Here is a 22543-nt window from a genome sequence, read left to right on the forward strand (position 1 = left end):
CTGTGTATATAAGGTGATATGCCATTGAATAAGGGTTGGACATATCTTTGTTTGCAAAATCCCCTTCTTTCATTTAACCCAGGAGAATTTTAATGTATAAATTAAATTAATGTATAAAAAAATACAACTTTTGTAGTATTTCATTTTATATTTTTTTAAAATCATGCATTAAATGCAAACAACATTTAATCAGATTATTCGCTTTATAATAAAACACTATGTTAGAGTATATGCATGATGTTTTAATTGATGGATGGATTTCATATATATTATATATAATATATATGTGCATATTTTGTTTCTATTAAAACAAAGCAATCTGCTTAAGTGGTAGTGAAGTTCAGTTTTGCTAAGTGCCTACTTCGCATTTCTGCACCAAATTAAACAGTACTTTGTTGTAAGAAAAGAAGTTTATCACTATTTAAAAGAAAAGAAGCATGCTTAAATAAAAACCACCAGCTGTCTGTGAGCTCCTCTGTTCTTTCTATGAAAAACGTACTTCTAAACGTTAGCTAAACCTTTTTATTGCCAAACTTCTGAATATAAACGTTTGTATTTCATAGAATTCCATAGAAATGATTACCCAAGAAAATAAATAAATCACTCAAATTCTCTTAAGTTAAATTTTCTGTGATTTATGCCCAACATTCAGTATTTGGGTTGAGAATTAAGTGCCATTTTTGATCATCAAATTCCCAAACTAAATTTCTCATATCACATGGCCAGCTTTTTAAAAATATACATCAGAAAGTTTCCTTATTAAAGGGCAGATCTATTCACTGGAATAGTTACCTTCAGGATAGGAGACTCAAAGGGTGTTTGACTGAGTCATGAGAATATTTTTGACAATGGGACTTGACATGGATAGCTGTTACACGATTCATCTCCTTTGGTTCTCCATGTTTTTCCGTTAAGTGGGTTGCTCCCTGTGGATCTATACAGTGGGGATAGCAGAGGGTCATAGAAGAGGTATTTTTAATCACTCCGGTTTCATAGCGTATGCTTGATGGACAGAATAAAATGTATTCCTCCAGCTGTTCAAGAATGAGGGCAGGGGGTAGATAAAAGGAGAAGTGCAGGAAGGGAGAATTAGATCTCAATAAATGGCTGCGAACGTAGTGTACTTGTGCCTCTAATCCTTTTCCTTATTTCCAACTTTTAATTTCATCAAAAAAAGTCATTAGAGTTTCTCCTTACTTCTAACCCATTATAGCCCAGCCACCAAAGGGGTAGGATTCCACATAATGTCATGAATTTACACACACACACACACACACACAAATCCAAGTCGAGCCTTTGGTGCTGTGGATGAGAATTTAAACATTTTATGATGTAGAACTAAACGTACATTATCTGAGGTATGGTAAAAAATAATAATAAAAAGTGCCATGAATAAGAAAAACGAAAAAGAAATCCACATGTTACAAATGGGCTATAAACACATTTATAATTCATAAACTGCATTAAAATGGTTGTTTATGTCATATTAAAATAATAAAAGTAAGAAAATATGCTCAATGCAGAGGTACTTTTTTTAAAAAAAACAAAAAAAGCAGAAAAACAAAAGTTAATAAAATATTTCATCTGCATCAAAATATTCTTTGGAAACCAAAAATAAAAATGTATCATGTATGTTCTTTCGGGTTGATCTGTAAAAATCAGAAAAATATGTAGTACATGCTGTTTAACTTTCTGAAAATACAGAGTCCTAGTATGCACTCAGCATAAAGCAAAAGGCTTTATGTTTTGAACTGAAGCAGTGTGCTCCGTATATTCGTAGAAAGAATTCCAGTTCAGTTCCTATCAGAAAACGTTTTTGTTTCAGTCAAACTGAAACAAATGACCTGACTTCAATACAGTGTAGCATAGCTGAATCTGTGTCCAAAAGTGTTTCTTCAGAGCTCTAAAGACACCTATAGAAACTCCTGAGGGGAAGGCATGATTTCTCACAAGGCCAGGATGAATATTATCCAAAGCGAAACTTGAGTCTGTATTTCACTGTGTTGGGACTCCTCCGAGGTGCGGAAAGGGGAACCTTTGGCTTGGTAGGATTAGGTGCCTTTTTCTTTTCAGGAACAGTTACTGTGAAAGAAAGTTCTGGCTGCTCCGACTGCTTGAATCTTGGCAGGAAGTGGGTAGAGATGTGCTGGGGCTTAACCCGGGGGCTGCAGCCTCGCTTAGCTTTCCCTCTTTTGTTCAGGGCCACATACCACTCCCGTCCCGTTTTCTCAGTTCTGTGTATTGCTGAGGCATAGGTGTTATAGCTGTTTTCTTGAAATCGCTCCCTGAACTTGCAGTCATCTGTAAATTTGGCCTACGCAAAAAAAAAAAAAAAAAAAAAAGGAGAGATTTAAGTAGTCATAATGTTTCAGCATGTAATAAAAGGAGGTCTTGTACTGTAAAAAGAACCAAGAATTCCATGGGCCCCTGCCCTGCTACTCCATTCTCTTTTATAAAGATATATTTGCTTCTCTTAAAGTTGCTTTAAAATTACAATTTTCATTTCTATATTCCTACTCATCTTTGTAACTCTAATATCTGTTTACTATGTACTTAGTGAAATAATATCAATGTATATAAAAATGATAACAGGAACTCCCAATGTATTTAAATTCTGTTATTGTTTTTAAATTACTTTGAAATTTGTAGTTAAAAAATTAAGTTTGAACATAAGATTTTTTCCCCCTCTTAAGCTGTGAAGAAAATAAATAGAACTATATTACTGAGGAACAATTAACAGTACAACATGAATTCATGTTCAGAGAAATGGGGTTATATTATTCCCTTGAAACAAGAATACATTTTTCAACATTATCAGTGTGATCCACAGTGCTGAGAGAGGAGTAGCATATGGTCCTATTAATATTGCATGTGTTAGAGTTCTTTAGGAAAAAAATATATCTTCACACAGCAATACAGGAGAGGGTATTTGAGGCCAAGAAGTAAAAATTACTTTTTGGAGTCACTAGCAACACTTCAGCCAGATCCCTCTCTCTCTCTGTCTGTCTCTCTCTCTCTCTCACACACACACACACATATACATACATACATACACACACACACAGTATCTGCCCTTGAAATGCTCACGGAATAGTGGAAAAAGCAGACAAATAGACATCCATCACAGTGCAGCTCGATAAATGGAATAATGACAGTGGTATGCCGAGGGTACATGATAGCATAGAGGAAGAGCATCTAAGGGGTGGAGGTGACAGGGAAGAGGGCAAGAAAGTCTTCCTAGGAAAGGTGACATTAGAGCTGAGACTTCAAGTACAATGAGATATTGGCAAGGCAGGTGATGTGAGAAAGGATTTTCAGGGAGCGGGAACAGTGTGTTCACAGGTCAGCACAACAGTACTATGAGTAGTTCAGTGTGACTTCCACTTAAGATGCATGGGAAAAGGAACAAGAGATGAGGCTGACAAAGTAGCCAGTATGAGCTCAAAAAAGGCTCAGTTTGCCATGTTGAGGAAATTGAAGGAATATGGTATGGAGGAGGAGTGTGATCATGGAGTCAGTCATGCCATCAAATAAGAATTCTGCCAATTGAGGTCTTAGCTTTAGGCTCCTTATTCACAATCCTTACTCCATTGGGCTATTGTGAGAATCTAAATATTTTTCTTGGGAAATGATCTGTAGCTTCCATCAAACACAAAAGAGTCCATAACTCCCAAAGAATTAAAATTCCTATCTTAAACCAGATGACCGGGTTTCACAATTTCAGGAAGCACCATTTGTATAGAATTCCTGAGTTTGGGAATACCAAATATTTTGATGTCTATATATAAAAACACTAAATATATATATGATATACTTTCTATATCAGACCAGGAGATACTATACTAGAATTTAAAGTCCTTTTTTTCTTTCACTTTTTCTAGTACTGCCAAACTTCTCTCTGCACTACAGATCACAACACCGTAATCTGAAAGTCTGAACACTGCAAGGCAGTCTACATAGATACACTGTTGATGGCCACGTGAAATTTTGACAATATCAGAAGACAACCAATTTCAGAGTATTTCCAACAGCACATTTACCTTACGTACGACAGTTTACCCAAGTTATTTACATTCAGGTATAGCTCAATCAATAAAGCTCTTTATTGGGGCACTATGAAACTGTATATTTAGAACTTCCACAAGTCTGCTGGTGATTCCCTGGAGTTGATCTCTAACAGGCTGGAAGTAGGTGTTTGAAAGAACTACCACCTATGGATTCCTCTCATCCCATCATAACCTGCCGACCCATGTCCAGGCCAAGGGTGCTACGCTGATATCACTTTAGAAGAGCACACATTTATTGTTCCTGTTTTTTACTGAAAAGACTTTTTTACAAGTCGAACATATAGATTTGTCTGCAGATGCTTAGCTCTTAAAAGGACTTAAATGCTCTCCCATTTAATTAGATAGTCCCAAAGTTTTATTTTAAAATAAGAGCTATAGCCATCTAGAATGTTTTGTGCTACATAAAAGGATAAACATTTTAGAAAAGTGTGAGGAATTTCATTAAAAAGAGTAGAAGGTGGGGCCAGACCAGTAGCATAGTCATTAAGTTTGTGAGCTCTGCTTCAGCAGCCTGGGGTTGACAGGTTCGGAACCCCAGGCGCGGACCTAGCACCACTCGTCAAGTCACGCAGTGGTGGCATCCCACATAAAATAGAGGAAGATGGGCACAGATGTTAGCTCAATGACAATCTTCCTCAAGCAAAAAGAGGAAGACTGGCAACAGGTGTTAGCTCACAGCCAATCTTCCTCACGAAATAAATACAATTTAAAAAAATAAAAATAAATAAAGAGGAAGATTGGCAACAGGTGTTGGCTCAGGACTAATCTTCCTCGCCAAAAAAAAAAAAACCCCACAAGAGTAGAAGGGATATTTACCTTGCCTCAGATTTTCTTCTTAAAATGTATTTTAAAAACATTCTTTAGAATATATAATACATTATACTTTGACCTGACTTCTGCCCGTTTCACAAAATATCCATTTTCCTGAAATAGAGATAGCACCAGTTGCTTTATTCAATTTTGACAGGTTTGTTGAGTGTACTGCATTATTTAACCATTTTTTCCCGACAATGTCAAAGAAAAAATATGTCATTTTTTAGTTAAGTGGCTAACAGACATACATGCATAAACAACGCCTCCCCCCCATACACACGGTGAATTAGACCTATAGCAGTTCCATCTTAAGGTCTTCATGTGAGTGACACCCACCAACTCTGACTGCTAAAGTTATTCCATGTAAAAACTTTCTCTTTTTCTCCTCAAAATTTGTGTTCTAAAGTTCTTTCTTAAGATGAAAGATGGCTGTTCAGGCTCTAGATTTTTCAAAGTTCACCTAGCTGTCGCACAGGGTAGAGACGTTCAGAATTCTGAGGACCCACACTACCTGCAGCCCCTCAGCCATTCCAAATCCCATATTAAAACAGGAGGAAAGGGGATCAGACTGTTTTGGCTTTCTTAATTGACTTCTAATTTAATGTTTTGTCTGAAAAATTCTTCCAGCTACGATGGAACAGAACCATTTGAAACAAACATTTCAGTGAGTTTTTTCATCAGGAGATCTAGTTTCTTCTTGAGGGGTCAACTGTTCCTGTTGGCATTCCTGGGCTGGTTGACAAAAGGGTGACCCTAAGCAGTGTATCGCTGTCCCTAATGTCACACATGCAGCATCTTTATAGCAGAGTTGCTAAGCAGCATAGGTCTTAGCTATACATTTACCTTTACATTTATTTTGGATAATAGATTTTCTAGGCTACATTTAATTTTTAAAATCTCCTTTGAATCATAAGAAGTCCTTTAGCAAGATATATACTTTTTAAATAATATCACTGTATTATTTCCTTAGAAAAAGTGAAGTTGCCATAAAGACTTTTTCTACAGTTAACGTGTGAAGTGAGAGGTGAATCAAATTGCAAATAAGCTATTGAAATCAGGACCTCCGTCACTTCATGGTCCTACCACCATTGGCCACTACAACAAAACCAATCCTTAAAATGTTTGTAAAGAACCCCTATCTTTGTTTCAAATTCAATTTTTTGTGAGTTTATTCAACAGATGTTTATTGACAATGTATCACATGCCAGAAAAACAAACAAGTGGGTCTTAGAGCAAATTAAGCCTGAACTATCGCGGGAGGCAAAACTGATAAAACTGAGGCTGTCCTACTTTGGGCACATCAGGAGAAGGCAGGATTCTTTGGAAAAGACAATAATGCTGAGAAAAGTAGAAGGCATCAGGGAAAGAGGAAGACCAAATATGAAATAGAGTGACTCCATTAAGGAAGCTATAGTCATGAGTCTACAGGACTGAGGACAGGACACTGTGGACATCCCTCATTCCTAGTGTCGTGAGGTGTCAGAGCTAACTTGACGGCACGTGACAAATCACACGCCACACACTGTGTTAGTTGCCGCTTTTACAATGAAAAACAATAGAGATGTGGTCCCGCCCGTGTTCTTTGTTGACTGAAATGATCTAAGTTTTTCTCTTTAATTTTTCCTTGATCTTGCAAGTGTAAAAGCAAACTACATTCAACAAGCCATAATTACAAAATTAAAATGAAATGTTCAAATCAGCTAATTTCTATGTAATTTAATATAGTCCTTATTGACAAAACAAATAAAACTTAAACAAATTAAATTGTTCTTTGCTTGAATATCCAAATTATTCAGAAGAGGGGGAAAGACAGTGCTATTGCGAAAAACAAGAACTTTTGGATTAGAAGGACACTTGGCCCTGATTCTACTCATCTCTTCACACAGTGAGGGCACACAATGGATGTTTAGAAGAAAGGTCAAGTTCAGTTCAAAGAAAATAAAATTTGATTAACTGGGATATTCTACAAAAGATTAATTCTGCTTAATTGAAATCTGAGAGTCAATTAAACCAAACAGAAAATTCTTTCTGAAATGATATGTTTTAAAAAAACTTTCTAAAACCTCTTAACATAGTTTTTTGTTCCTTAGTAGATATCATGTCCTATGATGATTGAGGATCTTGTCGTGAATAAGTCAAGGCAATGCAATCAAGTACCAGAAGTACCAGTTCTCATACTGCGCCACCATGGCAGTAAATATGCAGTCTATGGAAGAGGTGCAGAGAGAAGCGTGAATTTGGACACACACTAGTATAAATCTTGGAGTCTGTGGAGTATTTAATCAATTTTAATACTTTATTTAATACTTTATTTCACTTTGTTTTCTTTGATTTGCCTCTCTATTGAAAAATCTTATAAAATTAAGAAATAATTAACCAAATATAAATAATTAAAATGTTGTTGTTGACTGTAATAGCCAGCCCAGGTGGTCTAGTGGTTAAGATTTGGCGCTCTCATCGCCGTGGCTCAGGTTCATTTCCCAGTCAGGGAACCACACCACCCGTCTGTCGTCTGTTGGTTGTCACGCTGTGGCAGCTGCATGTTGCTGTGATGCTGAGAGATCAGCCACCAGTACTTCAAATACCAGCAGGCTCACCCACGGTGGACAGGTTTCAGTGGAGCTTCCAGACTAAGACAGACTAGAAAGAAGGACCTGGCCACCTACCTCCTAAAAACATTGGACATGAAAACCCTATGGATAGCAGCAGAGCATTGTCTGATATAGTGCCAGAAGGTGAGAGGATGACACAAAAAGACAGGGCAGGGTTCCACTCTGCTGTCCACAGGGTTGCTAGGAGATGGAATCGACTCAAGGACTCTAACAACAACAAATAGACTGTAATAAAAACAATTATAGATCAAATTGTGCTCTAAGCAAAGTTTTCTTGCTGAATGCATCCCTCCTTCTTGTTCCCCTATCTCTGTTCAGTGCTTCCTGATTCCCATCCCTAGGCCCAGCAATGGGGCCGCCCAGGCCAGGTGACCTTAGGCTGTTTTGTATGATTGTCCAGGATATTCCCTGCACAAAAGGCACCCAGCCTTCGTGCTAAGTGAAGGTTGAAAGCCAGACCCTGCTCTAATTGTTCTCAAGCAGAGTGCCCCAGTACAGGGCAGCGTGCACCCAGAGGGGCTGCCTTTTAGACTTTACTAAATAAGCCTCATATGGGTCAGTTATAGCCATACCATGCCATCGCCAGCATTTGGCCATATTTCCTGCTTGGCACTGAACATCTCTCTTCTTTATACTGAGCAACCAAGGGAATATACAAGTTGGATTTAATAATAAACCAACCTGAGCTAATGTGGTGAAGAATACCAACCACAGGATTTCTCCTCCTCAGAACTTCATGAATTGACTTAAAGTTACACAGGGAGCTGGTTTAAAATGCATATTCCCCAGGCCCTATCTCCAGAGACTGTGTTTTAGTAAGTCTGAGGTGAAATCCTGAAATTGCAGCCTTAACCAGCATCCCATGTGATTTTGATGCAGGTGAAGTGAGGACCACACTTGGACAAACATGATATAAAATAGCAGTTTTCTTTCTGATGCTCTTAATAAGTCAATAAAGCTGGGCTACTGAGGGCTACTATGTGCCAGGTGTTTAACATATATTATTTCATTCTCACAGTAACTCCGTGACTATTAGCATGCTATTATCTGATTTTCCAGTCAGAGAAGTAAAGAAAATTATTTGTCTAAAGCTCCACATTTATCAAGTGCCAGGGTAGGCCTGTGACTTAAATCTCAGATCTTCTGATTCCTAGATTCAAGCTCTTTCCATAATACCACACAAACCCAAGACCACCTCCTAGGCTTTTGTGTAGACCCACCTGCCCTGAAGTTGCTCCATGGTAAAATGCTGGTGAAAAACAAGTGCCACTCCCCAAACCATCAGAGAAATGTAACACCGTCTCTGGCTTTAGGCTGAAATGGATTTCTGAAGCTACAAGTCAGTTCATCACACTCAGACTTCCTCAATAAAATAGGCCCCCTAGCCAGATTTACACAGAGAGAAATTAAGGGGAAAACTGGTATTTACTGCAAAAGCAGAGCCCTGCACCCATTTTTGAGCCTGAGTTACTAGAAATTCGATTTTACTATGTAAATTGAAAGCTCTTGGAGAGCAAGGGGAATTTCTATTCAAATGCCTTTATACAGCTCGAGGTCTCGCCTGGAAGAGTGGAGTGCTTAATAAGTTATTTTATAATGATGATGATAACTATTGCTCAAGCCTCCATTTCCCCAACGTGCCCAGCTTTAGGGGCTGCCGACTCCTCCTCACTCTGCCCCCAGCGCAGGAAGTCCAGTCCAGACGCTCATCCGAGGCAAGCCAGCTGGCACCCTCTGAAACCAGGAAAGGAGGAGTTTTAGTCCTTGCTTAGGCTGATCAAACACACATTCCATGCCTGTTTCGTAAACTCTGCAATTAGCTTTCCTTCCAAACATGATCCCCCTAAAACCCTGAGAAACAAAAATAATTCTGCCACATGCTTCTCACTGGATCTTTAAATTGAGCTACAATGTTTTTTCCCTAATAGGCAATGAGTTATCATGCATACTTTATGAAGAGACTGAAGAATACATGATAACTACCTTTTCCAGGATTTACACTTTTTTAGGGAAAAAAAAATATACAATAGGGCTCTGAAAGAATTATGAGATTATGACTATAGGAATTCCTTGCCTCTTAAAGAGCTTTAGCCTGGGAATTTTGCTTTCAAATTAGGTTGCTTGGAAAAAAGGAAAACCAGGAGATAAGGGGCTACTATATGCATGAAAAGTTTGGACCTAAGGAAAAAAAGGTCAATGATAAATAGGATTTAGGGCTGATCCAAATATCTGAGGGGTCACAGCTGCTTGACCTCCAAATCAGAGAGTCTTCTAAGAGAGGAGATTGAGGATCATCAGACAGCTGTCTGAGAGCAAATTCTGCAAGATCTTTTTCAACAGTTAAGTACTGACTACTTTCCAGGCACTACTCTAAGTGTCTTGTATGTATTATCTCATTTAAAACACTCAACTATCACAATAGATTGTTACTTTAATTTTCCTCCTTTTACAGCTGATAAAAACCAAGGAATAGAAAGATTAAGTAAAATGGCACACTTGGTAAGTGGTGGAGTGGGAGTCAGGCTTTGGCAATAGAACTGTGCTCTTAACCACCACTCAAGGCCTTTCACTCTTACATCTGGACCCACCTCAGACAAACCCAGAAAGGCTTTTTTTCTTTTCTTGGTTTTTCTTTTTTTGAGGAAGATTCACCCTGAGCTAACACCCATTGCCAATCTTCCTCTTTTTTTTGCTTGAGGAAAATTAGCCTTGAGCTAACATCAGTGCCAATCTTCCTCTATTTTGTATGTGGGATGCCTCCACAGCACTGCTGATGAGTGGAGTTGGACCACACCCAGGATCTGGGCCTGCAAACCTGGGCCACCAAAACAGAGTGCAAGGAACTTAACCACTTGGCCATGAGGCCAGCCCCATGGAATTTTTGATGAAGACAATAAATCTGAGGAGAGGGCAGGAAGGAAGGAAGGAACAGACAGACCTGAGGAGGAAGCAGGAACAGACAGGCAGAAGAGAGACAGAAAGAGAAGGATGTTCAGTCCCACAAGGTCTTCCTCCTAGGAATGAGTTGAGAAAGAGAATAGAGGTCACAGTGAAGGCTCTGACTAACCCTCATGGCTCTTCGGGAAGCAATTTTCTACTCCTACTCTCAATAGTTCCCAAGGCATTTTGAGAAGGAGAAGACCATACACCTTCATCCTTGTAAAGAATGCTGAAAAGACTTCATGAGAGGAATTTGGCTGCATTGTGTATTTCGAGTATGCTCGCAAAGGTTTTAAGAGAGCTGCATGTAGATTAGTGTGAGCATGTAGATTGAATGAGGGCAGGCGGCAGAGCACAGTGAGATGGTCGAAGTTGAAATACAACTTCTCTTGCCGAATCAACAAAGAGCACACAAAGGAAACCAACATAAACGTTGCCTAAATCTAACCATTCTGGGCTTTCTGTTGACCATCTTTGTGTCCACTGACGATGAAGCATTTTCTAAATGAAGATTTTCTGTGAACTTTCTATGAAAGTTCATCTTTGAGAGCGGTTCCCTATGCAACTCATCATCACATTGAATAACCAACATTTCTAAGACTCTGTGATAAGTTCTGCTGCAGACATGTCCCCTTCTTTCTAGATTTTAAAATCTAGTGCTGAAGACACAGAAGTAGATGGGAAAAAATGATTCCAAAAGAAGAGCTTGGAATGAAAGAGAGAGAAAGAGAGAAACAAGCAAAAAAATCTAAGGATGAACCACAGTATTCATTCTTTAAAATGTAGTACGAAAATATTATTAAACCATGCAATCATTAATTCCTATAAAATAATAGGTGAAAACAACATAATTGGTTCCAAACAACACATAATATCTTCTTTCAAGGTAACTTTTACCTACTAAGCTTTATAGCATTTAAAGAGAAAGAATTTTAAAAGGATATAGTTCTGGTTCAATCGCTTGTTAACTATGTTAAACTAGGAAAAACTTCACATCTGAGCCTCTTTCCTCATCTAAGTAGGTAATGAGGTAATGAGAGTGAAAGAGCTCTTAAAGAACTATGCAAATACATTATCTCTGCCTAGTAACTAATTTTTAATATTCTGATTGTTACTATAAAAACCAAGTTGAAAATCTGCAATTATCCATGAATATTTCTCAATATACTATAGGCTTACTTGCCCCAGAATTACATGAATACTTTACATTTTTAGTTCACATTTACCCTATAGATAGAACCCTAAACGTACTCCTTATTAATTTTTAAATTTTTTTCTAGTTTTATTGAGCTACAATTGACATACTGTGTCAGTTTAAGATGCACAATATAATGATTTTATTTATATACATGTATATATCCTGAAATGATTATAAAGTACTCTTTAAATGCCTCTGCAGAATTATTAATTTGAAGCAACTCATGAAATACACATTTAATCCTAAGAGTGTAAGCGTTTTTAGCCTTTTTAGTGATGATGCGATTTTGTAAAAAATGAAAATCAAATAATTATATTTAAAGTTGTAAGAACAATTTTTTAACATGTTTAACTAGAAACTGAAAACAGGAAAGAAACCATCTAGGCTTAAAACTGATAATTGCTAGAATTACTACTATTTCTAAATTCAACTTCCTTATAAGTAAATCACTTTATAGTTTGATTAGGTTCCCATCTAGAGGAAAAGGGCTAATCAAAGCTCAGATAAGAGAAAGTGGGTTTGGACAATTGGTTGAAAAAGAATCCACATAATCGTGGGGCTTAATTTTTTATCCACAATTCAGCTCAAAGTCATCAGAATGACTTTCATATCAAAGAACATCAGTGAGTGACAGGAGCAAGGCTTGCTTTGTGCTGTTTAAAAGTCATTATTCCATGAAATAACTTTAACCTGCCAAGATGAGAAAGAATAACAGATGCTGTTTTTGCATTATCTGCGTTATTTCGGCCAGCCATCCTTAGACATTTGGGTCAAATTTCTGGAAATTTGCTGCTTGCATTTGATAGAGGAATCATGTATCCTCACCTCTTGGTCTGACCTTTCTAATTGGCACCCATTTCTAATATTTTGCTTTCTGTGGCAATTTTCCTTAAGCTGGCCCAAGTTTAGTCTATTTTTTGCATGTACCAGGGCAAATTAAGTATTTTAAAAAGTAAGATTTTCACCCCAAACAAACCAATAAGAGAGGTTTCTTTATATGCACTGCATATTATTATGATCCTTGCATTTCGAAGGCGTTTCAATCTTTTACAACGTTAAAGTAGACGGAGGAAATGGTTCTCTGTGCAGATGTGTTTGATCATTGTTTTCTATTCTATATGTGGAGTTTTAAAAATCAAATTTTTTAAGTAAAGTGGCATGTCCTACTTTTCCACAGCAATGCAGAACTTTGTCCCTTAAAATAAAAGAGCAGTTATTTTATGAATACTATATTATAACTTGCTAGAATAAATAACTAGCTCAGAAAATGAAATAGGTAAATCTTTTTATAATTCTTGAAATCAATGATTAAAGAGGTTAACAAAGGTTTTCCATTTATCTTAATAAACAGATTTTAGGAGTTTATTATATTTATATTATCATATAATAATAGGTAATATTTACTGAGCACTTACAATGTCCAAATACTGTTCTAAAAGCTTTATCTGTATTTTCTGATTTAATCCTCAAATAACTGTAGAAATAGCTTGAATTCTACTGACTCCACCAAGAGGTGTTAGCAACTACATTGAGATGCTAGGGAAAGGAAAATTGAAAGGTTTAAACATGGAACCAAGTGAAATTCTCATTGAGCTTTTTAAAGGTGTTTAAATAGAAATTATAAATAGTAAGTTTCAGTGATTGCACTCATTTAAAACTGCCTATATACTTTGAAAACTGAAAAAGTGATATTTCTCTGATTTATTTAATAAAACTTAAAGGGAGTAAGGATTAAAGGACTAGTATAAAAGAAGAATAGCTTTTTAAAATGATTTAATGTGACAAAACAGTATACTACAGAAAAAGCACAAATCACTTTTAAGTGCTGTGCACATGTACTAATACAAATCAACAGAATCTGTGAGTGGGAAAACGAAGCCAGACATATATTACTATCTTTAAAATGTTTTAGTGCTTCTCAAGTAATGAGCATTTTCAGAACAAAGCATAGAAATCTATACCTTGTAAATTGATTACAAAATGTAAAAATGATTCCAAAAAAATTTTGAGTGAAAAATTAGTCTTCACAGTTTTAAGAAGTACTTGGTTTTGATGCAACAAAAATGCAAGATGAGAATTCCTCAAATGGATCAAATAAAATTTCTCTATGAAAGATCAAAGTCTTCTCATTATTGGTTTCTTCCTTCCATAGTGATTAATACGAAAATGTTATATTACTTAGATCCAATTTTTGACATCAGGAATAACTTAAAAATTAAATAAGAACTTGATCTATTAAACACACATATACACAAGCACCACAAACCTGTAAATTTAAAATATTATATATTATTTCCATAATATTTCTCCTCGCTTGAACCACTTTTATGAAATAAATAACGGCAATCACTTTGAGAATGCTGTTTCCAAAAACGCTTACCCTTAACATTTTTTGTGAACTCTATATTATCTTTTCAAGTAAATAAAATATTTAAGTGATTACTTATAAAAACACATACAATTCTCTTGGTTAAAGGTACATACAATTTTATAATAACAAAAAACATTAGGTTCTCTGGGCGAATTCTCCTATCCACCAATTTGAAAGATCACTGCATTCCATTCTACAAACGTAAAATCTTCATAAGCCCTTTAACAAATATAAAGTGGTTCTACTTACACTTGCATGGAGTTTTCCTTTTTTTGACATCGCTAAAAATTTGTTGCTGAAAACTCCTCGTATTCCTACAATCCCCTGAGACACAGCAAATATTTCCAAAATACCTAGGATGACAGAAATCCCAAAATAAAACACAGACTCCTCTATATACCATTGTGAAGAATTAAATTTCTACATAGATTCTTCCCATTCTTTATTACTGCGATTTAAAAAAAGTATTTAGCATCCTTATTTTTTGTGCCATTCATTAGGTAAAAAAGAAAATGCTATCGCTCAAGTGTTCATTTAAAATGAAAAATTTCAAGATTCGAAAATTTAGTTTGGCTTCATTAGTAATTCTTTTTTTTTCTTACAAATGATGAGTCCCTTTTAGTACACAGTGTTTGACAACACAATCTTTTCAAGTTCTAAAAGAATTGAAAAGAATTTTTAAAATGTTTTTCAAAATAATTCTCATGTATTGTTTTTCTATCAGAGATAATACCCTACTTTTAATAGTAAAGCACATAAAGTCTGTACTCAAGACTAGTATAAACCAATGAAACTTTGAAAATATTTATTTACATAAAAGAAATTCCAGTTCTCAATTTATCATAATTATAAAGTATAAATCAATATATACCATACTCAATCATTTAGTGAGTAGCTCATTTAAAGATTACACATAACAACATCCTAAAAGCACTATAAATAATGTGGGATTATTGGCTCAATGAAGTGTTTAATGGATTATGGTTTGGAACATCTTGCATTTTGAATGACTTATCTGGAAAAAGAATTTAATGAGATATTTTGTTACATTATTGTTTTTATATTTGGTATTTTGTAGTTAATATTATCAAGTCAATGTCCCTTTGTCTCCTATAATAATTTGAAAGTTTACATCCACTGGGTCAAGAGAATCACACACCACAGGTCACTGAGTATTTTAAGAAGATGAAACTCACAGTCTGTATATAATTGGAATTCCTGCCTGTTTATCATAAACTCATATATAATGTTATATAAACACAAGAAAAACATAGTGCTTTTTGTTAATTGCCCACATCAAATTGAAAAAAAGGGCAAAATAATATAGTTTACTAGAGGTAAAAAGGGACCTGTCCTAGAAAGGAAGGAAGAAAAGAAGCAAGGATGAGAGGGGGGAGAGAAAAAAAAAAAACCTCAACATTTCAATCTATAACATTTTGAGAAATATTTTAATTAGGATATCTCTATAAGACTCTACTGAATAGAGAAATTGATAATTTTCCTGAAATAACAGTCTCCTCCTGCAGTATTTGAAGTACGTATAAAATTATTCACTTTATAAGAAAAGCCCTATATTGTGCACACACATGTATATGACATACAAATACACATATATGAATATTTTTATTGATCACATGTCACACACTGAGCTAATACCAATAATTGTAGCAAATACTGCCACATATTTATTCAACTTGATTTCTTAAAAATACTTGATCAGAAATTTCATGGGGGAAAAAAGAGTAGCAGAATTCTTGTTTTTGTTATAAGCATTCTTAGCCTGGAGTAAATAAAACACATCTCAAGAAAACTGTGGCTACCAATTTATTAATGGGTCTTTCTTTAAAAGGAAAAAAAACCCTAAAAATTGTTAGAAGGGAACTACTTCTGCTTTTAGAAAAAGACTGCTAAAGAAACTGGTGCCTCATCAATTCCTTTCATCAAAATATTTTCAAAATGCTAATTACAATAGATTTTGCTGTATAGATTATTTGACTGTGATGCACACCCAAGGATTTAGAAGCATTACCGTTTTATCAATAGCAGCAAAGCATACAGAACGCTTTGTAAAGTCAAGTACACTACACAATGAAATACGGTGTAATAAAATTATTGATAAAGCATGAATAGGACATATGGTATGAAGTTATATTTCTATCAAAATTACAGAAGGATTTTAAGCAGCATTAACGATTTTAGATATTTGGGTGATGGGGGATATAATCGGGAATACTGTATTAAGTGTGTTAAAAAACGAGACTGGGAGAACTTGAGAAATCATCTATGTGTGGAATGATGGCTACCAAAGAGACAATGTGCAGTTGGTAGAAAGGCGATTTGTTGTATGTTTTCCCCCAATTTACTCATGGTTCTACCTTGTTACAGGTTTTCTATTCCATTCTCTTGAAAACTACCTGGTTTTGCAAGTGCAAATCTATTGTGTCTTAGTGGAAAAAAAATTACACGGTAGCATAAAAGATAAAATTCTCATTAAGGATATGTTTGCAGGCTTACATTTAAGAGGGCAAGACAAAAGGATTCTATAAATATTTGTTTAATGGGAACACTGCTTTGTTTATGTAAACTATTGGTTTCTGACAACTAACGTTCTGTTTTTAAGAAAGACCCATTTTGACTCATTTAACTTGTTTCCTAACACACTGTACATTCTGTGTGTATATGTTATACAAAATTTGCATTGTAATGAATTTCAAATATGAGGAAAATGAAATAGTATATGTGAAAGTGTTATTGTTTTATTACATACTACAAGGTTTCTTTTCTTGTAAGTTCCAGTATAAAAATGATTTCTTACCTGAGAAAGAAAGCATTTTATAATTTTAATAAAATTATATTTAATTGAAAGCTTAAAAAATGTACTTTTACATATATCATTCTATTTGAAATTATGAAGAATGTGGGAAAGAAAAAAAGATGAGGTTAGATTAAACAATTGTTTTTTCACATAGGCAACTTTGAAATGATCTTCTAAATCTTAATGTAATTATGGTGTAATATTGGAAACACTGGTAAGATCATAATATCAAAAGTAATTTCATCATGTCATTTTTTCTAGATTATTTGAGAAAATTCTAACAGGTCCCACAATTCAACTTCCTGCACCCACCAAGAGATCACAGGCTTCTTGGTTTTACTATACCAAATCTCAAGAACTCACTAAAGAATTCTACATAATATTTTAAACCCATGTGCATTAAGTCACACATATAAATCCCAGAAACATTTCTCTAAAACTGATATTTTTTTCAATTTCAGTGATTTCCTGACTTACCGTTAGAAGACAGTAATAATAAATTTGATGGAAATTTACAATTCACATTATGGATGCCAAGATGATATCCCTAAGCAAAATCATGGAAGGCCAAGTATGTCTCACAGATTATAGATAATGACTTTTGCTAAATTGGATTGTTTTCTTTGACCTTTTCACTATCTCTCTTTCCCTTTTCAGGAGACCCCATAGGCACAGAGGTATAAAGACATGTTTTAGTACCCTCCTAGTATTTTGGCCCTCTCCTGCTTAGAGGGTGGAATGGGAGGAGGATCAGTATAAATTCACATTCTAGTGACGATGTCTTATCTTTCCTAGGGTGTTCACATTTAAAAGGATCAAAAGAAAAGGGCAAGGCTTAACAGAAGGAATTATTCTCTCCTGGTGTAATTTTGGGACTGACCTCTAGGTTGAAGGAGGCAAGAACTTGGTGTCTCTCAGATTTACACACACTGTTTAATCCACTTACTTACAAGCATAGGCATGCATGACAAAGTAAGTTTATTTCAGTAAGAAAATACATATCTAGATTTTAGTCCCCTCCATATTTTTAAATAAAATAGAAGTCTATTAATGATAGTTGATAATAATTATATAGACCTCTCCCTTTTCTTCCTTTTCTTGGTGAATAAGATATAGACACAGATATTCCATGTATTTAGAAGCTTTCAACAGCCATCTGAAAATCCTCAAAGAAAAATAATTTAAAACTGAAGCTTCTCTATCTGCTTTCACACAACAACAGATACAGTCTGTCATTATAAAATCTGAGTCTTGAAATATCCAGTTTGGTAGTCTTCACTGATTATATTAGTAACATAGGAATTGAGTTTTTCTATACAGTGGATGCAGATTCTGGTTTTTCTAGGCTTGGGGGACTATATAAAGGTGAACTCTACATGACACCAAAATTGATAGTGTCATGTTTTAAAAAATCAATAAAATTGAGGGTTCTATTTAGCCAAAATATATGATTGGAATTTTCCTATTTTATGTGAACACTTTGACTTTGTCTAGCCATAGCCTTAAACTTTTGCTCCCTAAATTAACAATTATCTGATAGTCTATTCCTCAATGGCCCAAAGTCAGACAACAGAAGCACTAAGTTGAAAGCACTAATTGAAACTAAATTGAAAGCATAGAAATTAAAGTAAAGCCTTTGTTTTTATTCAATAGTTGGATTTTATTATCTGTCTTGTATTGTGCATCTTTCTTTATCCTCCTCCATTATTTCCTCCTAATAAGAGTTCATGTGCTTGGTTCCTTTTTCTCTTCAGAACTTAGAAGCTAAGACTATAATAATTGAAATACCTTAACTAAATAAATTATGTTTCAAAATCTATGGCCAGAGTGTACTTCTGAAGGCAAAACTAGAAAATATTCACGGTTTGTCAAAATTTTAATATCAAATGAGAGTTGTAAAACATATATATGCATACTGTATATATATAGTATATATATATTTATCTGTTCTATCCGACAAATATTACAGAAAATTACTAAGTTTAAAAGAACCTGCTAGAATGCAGTTTCATGGCAAAATTTTTACTCTTTTCTGAAGTAGCAAGCTGTGACTAAAAGAATCTAAGTTTTCCATCATTGCTCACTCGCAGACAGTAGAATTAGATGATGAGGTCTATCATCTGTGGTCCTTGACCCGGCTCTCTCCGTGTCTCTTGTGAGAAAAATGTTTCCTCATGTACTCTAACCAACAGTCATGACCAAGGCCTTAGTTTCCACAAATGCCAGGAAACCATCAAGGGCTGCCTGTAAGAGGTATATGACCAGTTGCAATCAACAGTCTGTTTCCCTTTCACAGCTACTGCAAAGCAGAGACCCATTTTAAATTTCCAAATTACATGCCATCCTACTAAACATGACATATTTCATAAATTATTCATTGATCAATGGTAGCAAAATCTAGTAAAGTAGTATTAGACACCAGACATCACAAAGCAGAACATTACCACAATTGGAACATTTAAGTTATGCTTTCCTCTGTGAGAAAAATCCAGGGAAGGCAAAACTAAAAAAAACCCCACACTAACCCCAAAGTAAAATATCAAGCTGAGTGAGGTAGGCATCTTGTATTGGCTGAATGAATGAATGAGTAAGTGAATGATAGCAAGCCATATAAAAAACACAAATTGTGAAAGGCTATTGTAAACTGGAATGAAGTAGGAAAGTGTTAGTTAAATTAAGGAAGTTTTATCCAGGGACTGTTTAAGAAACATCCCTGTACTTTTGTAGATACCTTTCAATGTAGATTTAAAAAAAATTCTACCTTGGAAATAACAGATAGTGGTCAATGTCTTTAGCTGGATGTATTCTTTGTTATCTGTTCTCATGTTCCCTCCTGTGCTTTTCTACAGCTTCTCCTCCTGCAAGGCCTAAACTGCAAAAATCTTTGTCTCTTGTGGTTTCTTCCAAGAGAAGAAGGTGACTATCTTGGGAATGAGTATGGTGTGCAGAGATCTCTAGGGTAACCCACTCCAGACACATTCGTTTACCCCTCTAACCTGCTCTTTGTTGCATGCTAACTTTGGGTCTTCCCTTGGGAACATGCAAGTTATCCTCTGTTGGTGCTGATTTCCTGGATAAACTACGAGAACACAATAGAAAAAAGTTTTCATGTGAGAGAAAGGAAGAAATATTACTGGAAGTGGGGAATAAGTTCTGATGTCTGATGGAGCAGAGTTGAGTGGAACAAAATGAGAAGGACAAATGGAATACCGAAATAGACTAACTCTCGCCCTTCTGAAATCTCGGAAAACTCCCTCTTCTCTCCAGCAGACCTTGCCCTTTAACACCAAAGATGGGGGCTTATTTGATAAGACCCAAATGAACCTTAAAACGTGGGAAGAGTTTCTCTAAGGAGCGTGCGGGAGGCCCTGGGACTGGCTGGGGCGTAAGCAGAGGGCCGTCTCTCGGGTTCGGTGCTCCAGGTCCGTTCACCACGTGCAACACCGTCATCTGGGGCTGCACAACCCGAAAGACTAGACCGGGCAACGCGCGGGCGTGGAGCCGCTCCCCTTCCTGCGCGACCCGACCGGTCTTCCATACCCCGCCTCCTGAACCCCGCGGACGAGGCTTGCCCGCCGGTCACGCCACCAGCCTGCGCACTCTAACCCCGCTCCCGAGGCGGCTGCCAGGTTGCCAGCCCCGCTGTGGCGCCCGCGCTCCTCCGCAGCTTGGGGAAAAAGTAGCCCAATGGCCATGGGGTAGTTGGCTTGAGACGCAGCGAGTTAGGTACACCTAGGAGCTAGCAGGCTGACACACGTGAGCCGGGTGACCCTACGCAGCGCTATCTCCAGGCCAGGCTTCCGCTCTCCCTGGGTATCTCGGAGGCCCCGACTCTGCTTCTACCTGGCGGACTAACTCCCCCCAGAAGAGCGATCTGCTCTGAGGAGGAAAAGCCCCGCAGAGATCGCCCAAGTCCGGCTTACAACCTCAAATCATCTCTCCCCTTAGCTGCCTAAGGGCACTCCGAGGAATCAGAGGAGCGGCAGTGACGACGGTCTGGAAACGTAGATAGGGTGGAAGGGAAGAGGAGATGAGAAAGGAGGGGGAGAGAGAGCTAATGAGAAAACTCAGACAGAAAATTTAAAACTTGGCTTTAAAAAATCCTGCAAAATTTGCACCTGTACCCAATTGAACCTCCTCTGAGTTTCCTGTAAAATAAAGAACTTTCTTCTAATTGTCCTTGGGGACAAAAGGCTGGCCAGTCTTCCTAACAAGGTGTTATCATGGTCTCAAGACACTAAACGTTGCTAAATCAAACTCTGGAGACAATAATTCGAATGTCCATCACGTCTGCCTCTCTAAACGTGTCCAGTTTTCCAGATCACTGTCTTCCTCCCAGCAGGGGTTGTCTGTATATATGTATATACACATACAAACATATATATAGTGCAAATATGTATATATACTAGACATATACATACATAAATTACATATGACATTAATTTGGGGTTTATGGTGGCAGTTGGGGGGAGCGTGTGAGATCTGATTCTTCTGAAAAAATAACTGTTCAGTTATGGGCAGGGAATAGGGACGCACTTTGATGCCTAATGAGAAATGCTAGCCTAGTAAACAGAAGCAGAAGGTAAACAGAAACTAAATGAGGAGAAAGAAGGAGATTTTTGTTTTTTCTCCAGGTACAGACTGGAGGCTCCTCTTTGGGACCAGGACAAACTGGAAACAAGATGCCTGTCCATGCACCAGCCTCCGGATAGCCTAACCCCGCAGGAATCGCCATTCCTCATACCCAGGAGAGGGGTGCGTGTGTGCGCGCCGTGTAGACCGCATCTCCACCCAACCCGCCGGGCTGTTTCGAGGGACAGTAGGGTCCCGGGGGCCGGGGCTCCGGACGGTGCGCCTGTGGCCCAGGAAATAGCCGGCTGTCCCTCCCGGGTCTCCCACCGCCCGCTTAGGACGGGTTTTGGAGGAGAGCGAGCAACTTACTTAACATATTGGCTTCGTGGGAGCCATTGACTTTGCCATCCGGGTAGATCTGCAGATGGAAACCAATGCCCACTCTGCAGTAGAGGCTGCCGGTCCGGCGACCCGAGGGGCTCCACTGGAAACTGCCCTGCTCCAAGCCGCTTGCTTGGCTGCCCAGAGAAGCCGCGGGGGAGGAGGAGGCAGAGGAAGAGGAGGAAGACGTCGTGCTACTGCCGCTCCGGCTGCTGCTGGCGCCTCTCGGGTTCCTATCAGTGGCAACGGGTCCGGGTTGCCCCTTGGGGGCGAGGCGTTTCTCCCCGTGAGCCCAGGCGCTGAGGATCAGGTGGCTGAGGAAGAGGAGGAGAAAGGACAAGCTCATTCTTCCAGCCGCGGGGGTCCTAAGTGCATCTTGTAGGGCTGGTTCTGGGCTCTGTAGCCCCCGCGCGGCTGCGTGCCTTTGGTGCTGCCCCCCTCGCCGCACCGGGTGGACATAGCCTCGGGGAAGACAGAGGGAGAGGGGGAGAGAGAGAGAGGCCACCCGAACGGATCTCGGCGCTGGCACTGGGATATTTATAACGCCAGTGATCTCACTGCTCGGTGCACGCCTGCAAAGCTTCCCCTCACCCGCCGCTTTGTGTACTCTCTGGCCGGTGTGGGGAGGGAGCCTCGCGGTCCCGGGGGCGGGGGGTGTGAAGGAGGGAGGGGATGGGAGAGAGTGAGTGGGAGGAGAAGCCTGGCAGAGAGAAGCTGCACCCGGACGCTGGGCGCGCACACCAGGGCCACGCACCCCGGCAGTTCTCACGCGCC

The 22543-nt window shown here is 37.8% G+C and overlaps 1 protein-coding gene across 1 annotated transcript; it reads right to left on the reverse strand.

The window, feature by feature from the left end:
- Positions 1–1589: 1589 nt before the first annotated feature.
- FGF5 (fibroblast growth factor 5) lies at positions 1590–22335 on the reverse strand. Its single transcript, XM_046656891.1, has 3 exons — positions 21758–22335; positions 14251–14354; positions 1590–2314 (listed from the first exon to the last, which is right to left on the reverse strand). Exons 1-3 carry the CDS (start codon positions 22113–22115, stop codon positions 1967–1969), a joined length of 810 nt encoding a protein of 269 aa, XP_046512847.1. The 5' UTR covers positions 22116–22335; the 3' UTR covers positions 1590–1966.
- Positions 22336–22543: the final 208 nt, after the last annotated feature.

Source organism: Equus quagga, chromosome 3 (assembly GCF_021613505.1).
Source record: "Equus quagga isolate Etosha38 chromosome 3, UCLA_HA_Equagga_1.0, whole genome shotgun sequence".
Lineage (NCBI taxonomy): Eukaryota > Metazoa > Chordata > Mammalia > Perissodactyla > Equidae > Equus > Equus quagga.

Bases quoted from the DNA above. Each gene is read 5' to 3' on its own strand.
- FGF5 (XM_046656891.1), bottom strand. From the start codon at position 22,115: ATGAGCTTGTCCTTTCTCCTCCTCTTCCTCAGCCACCTGATCCTCAGC. The intron at 14,355-21,757 runs GTAAGTTGCTCG...CTGTCATCCTAG, and splicing joins CCACGAAGCCAATATGTTAA to GTATTTTGGAAATATTTGCT. The intron at 2,315-14,250 runs GTAAGTAGAACC...TTTTTTGCGTAG, and splicing joins AAGGAAAACTCCATGCAAGT to GCCAAATTTACAGATGACTG.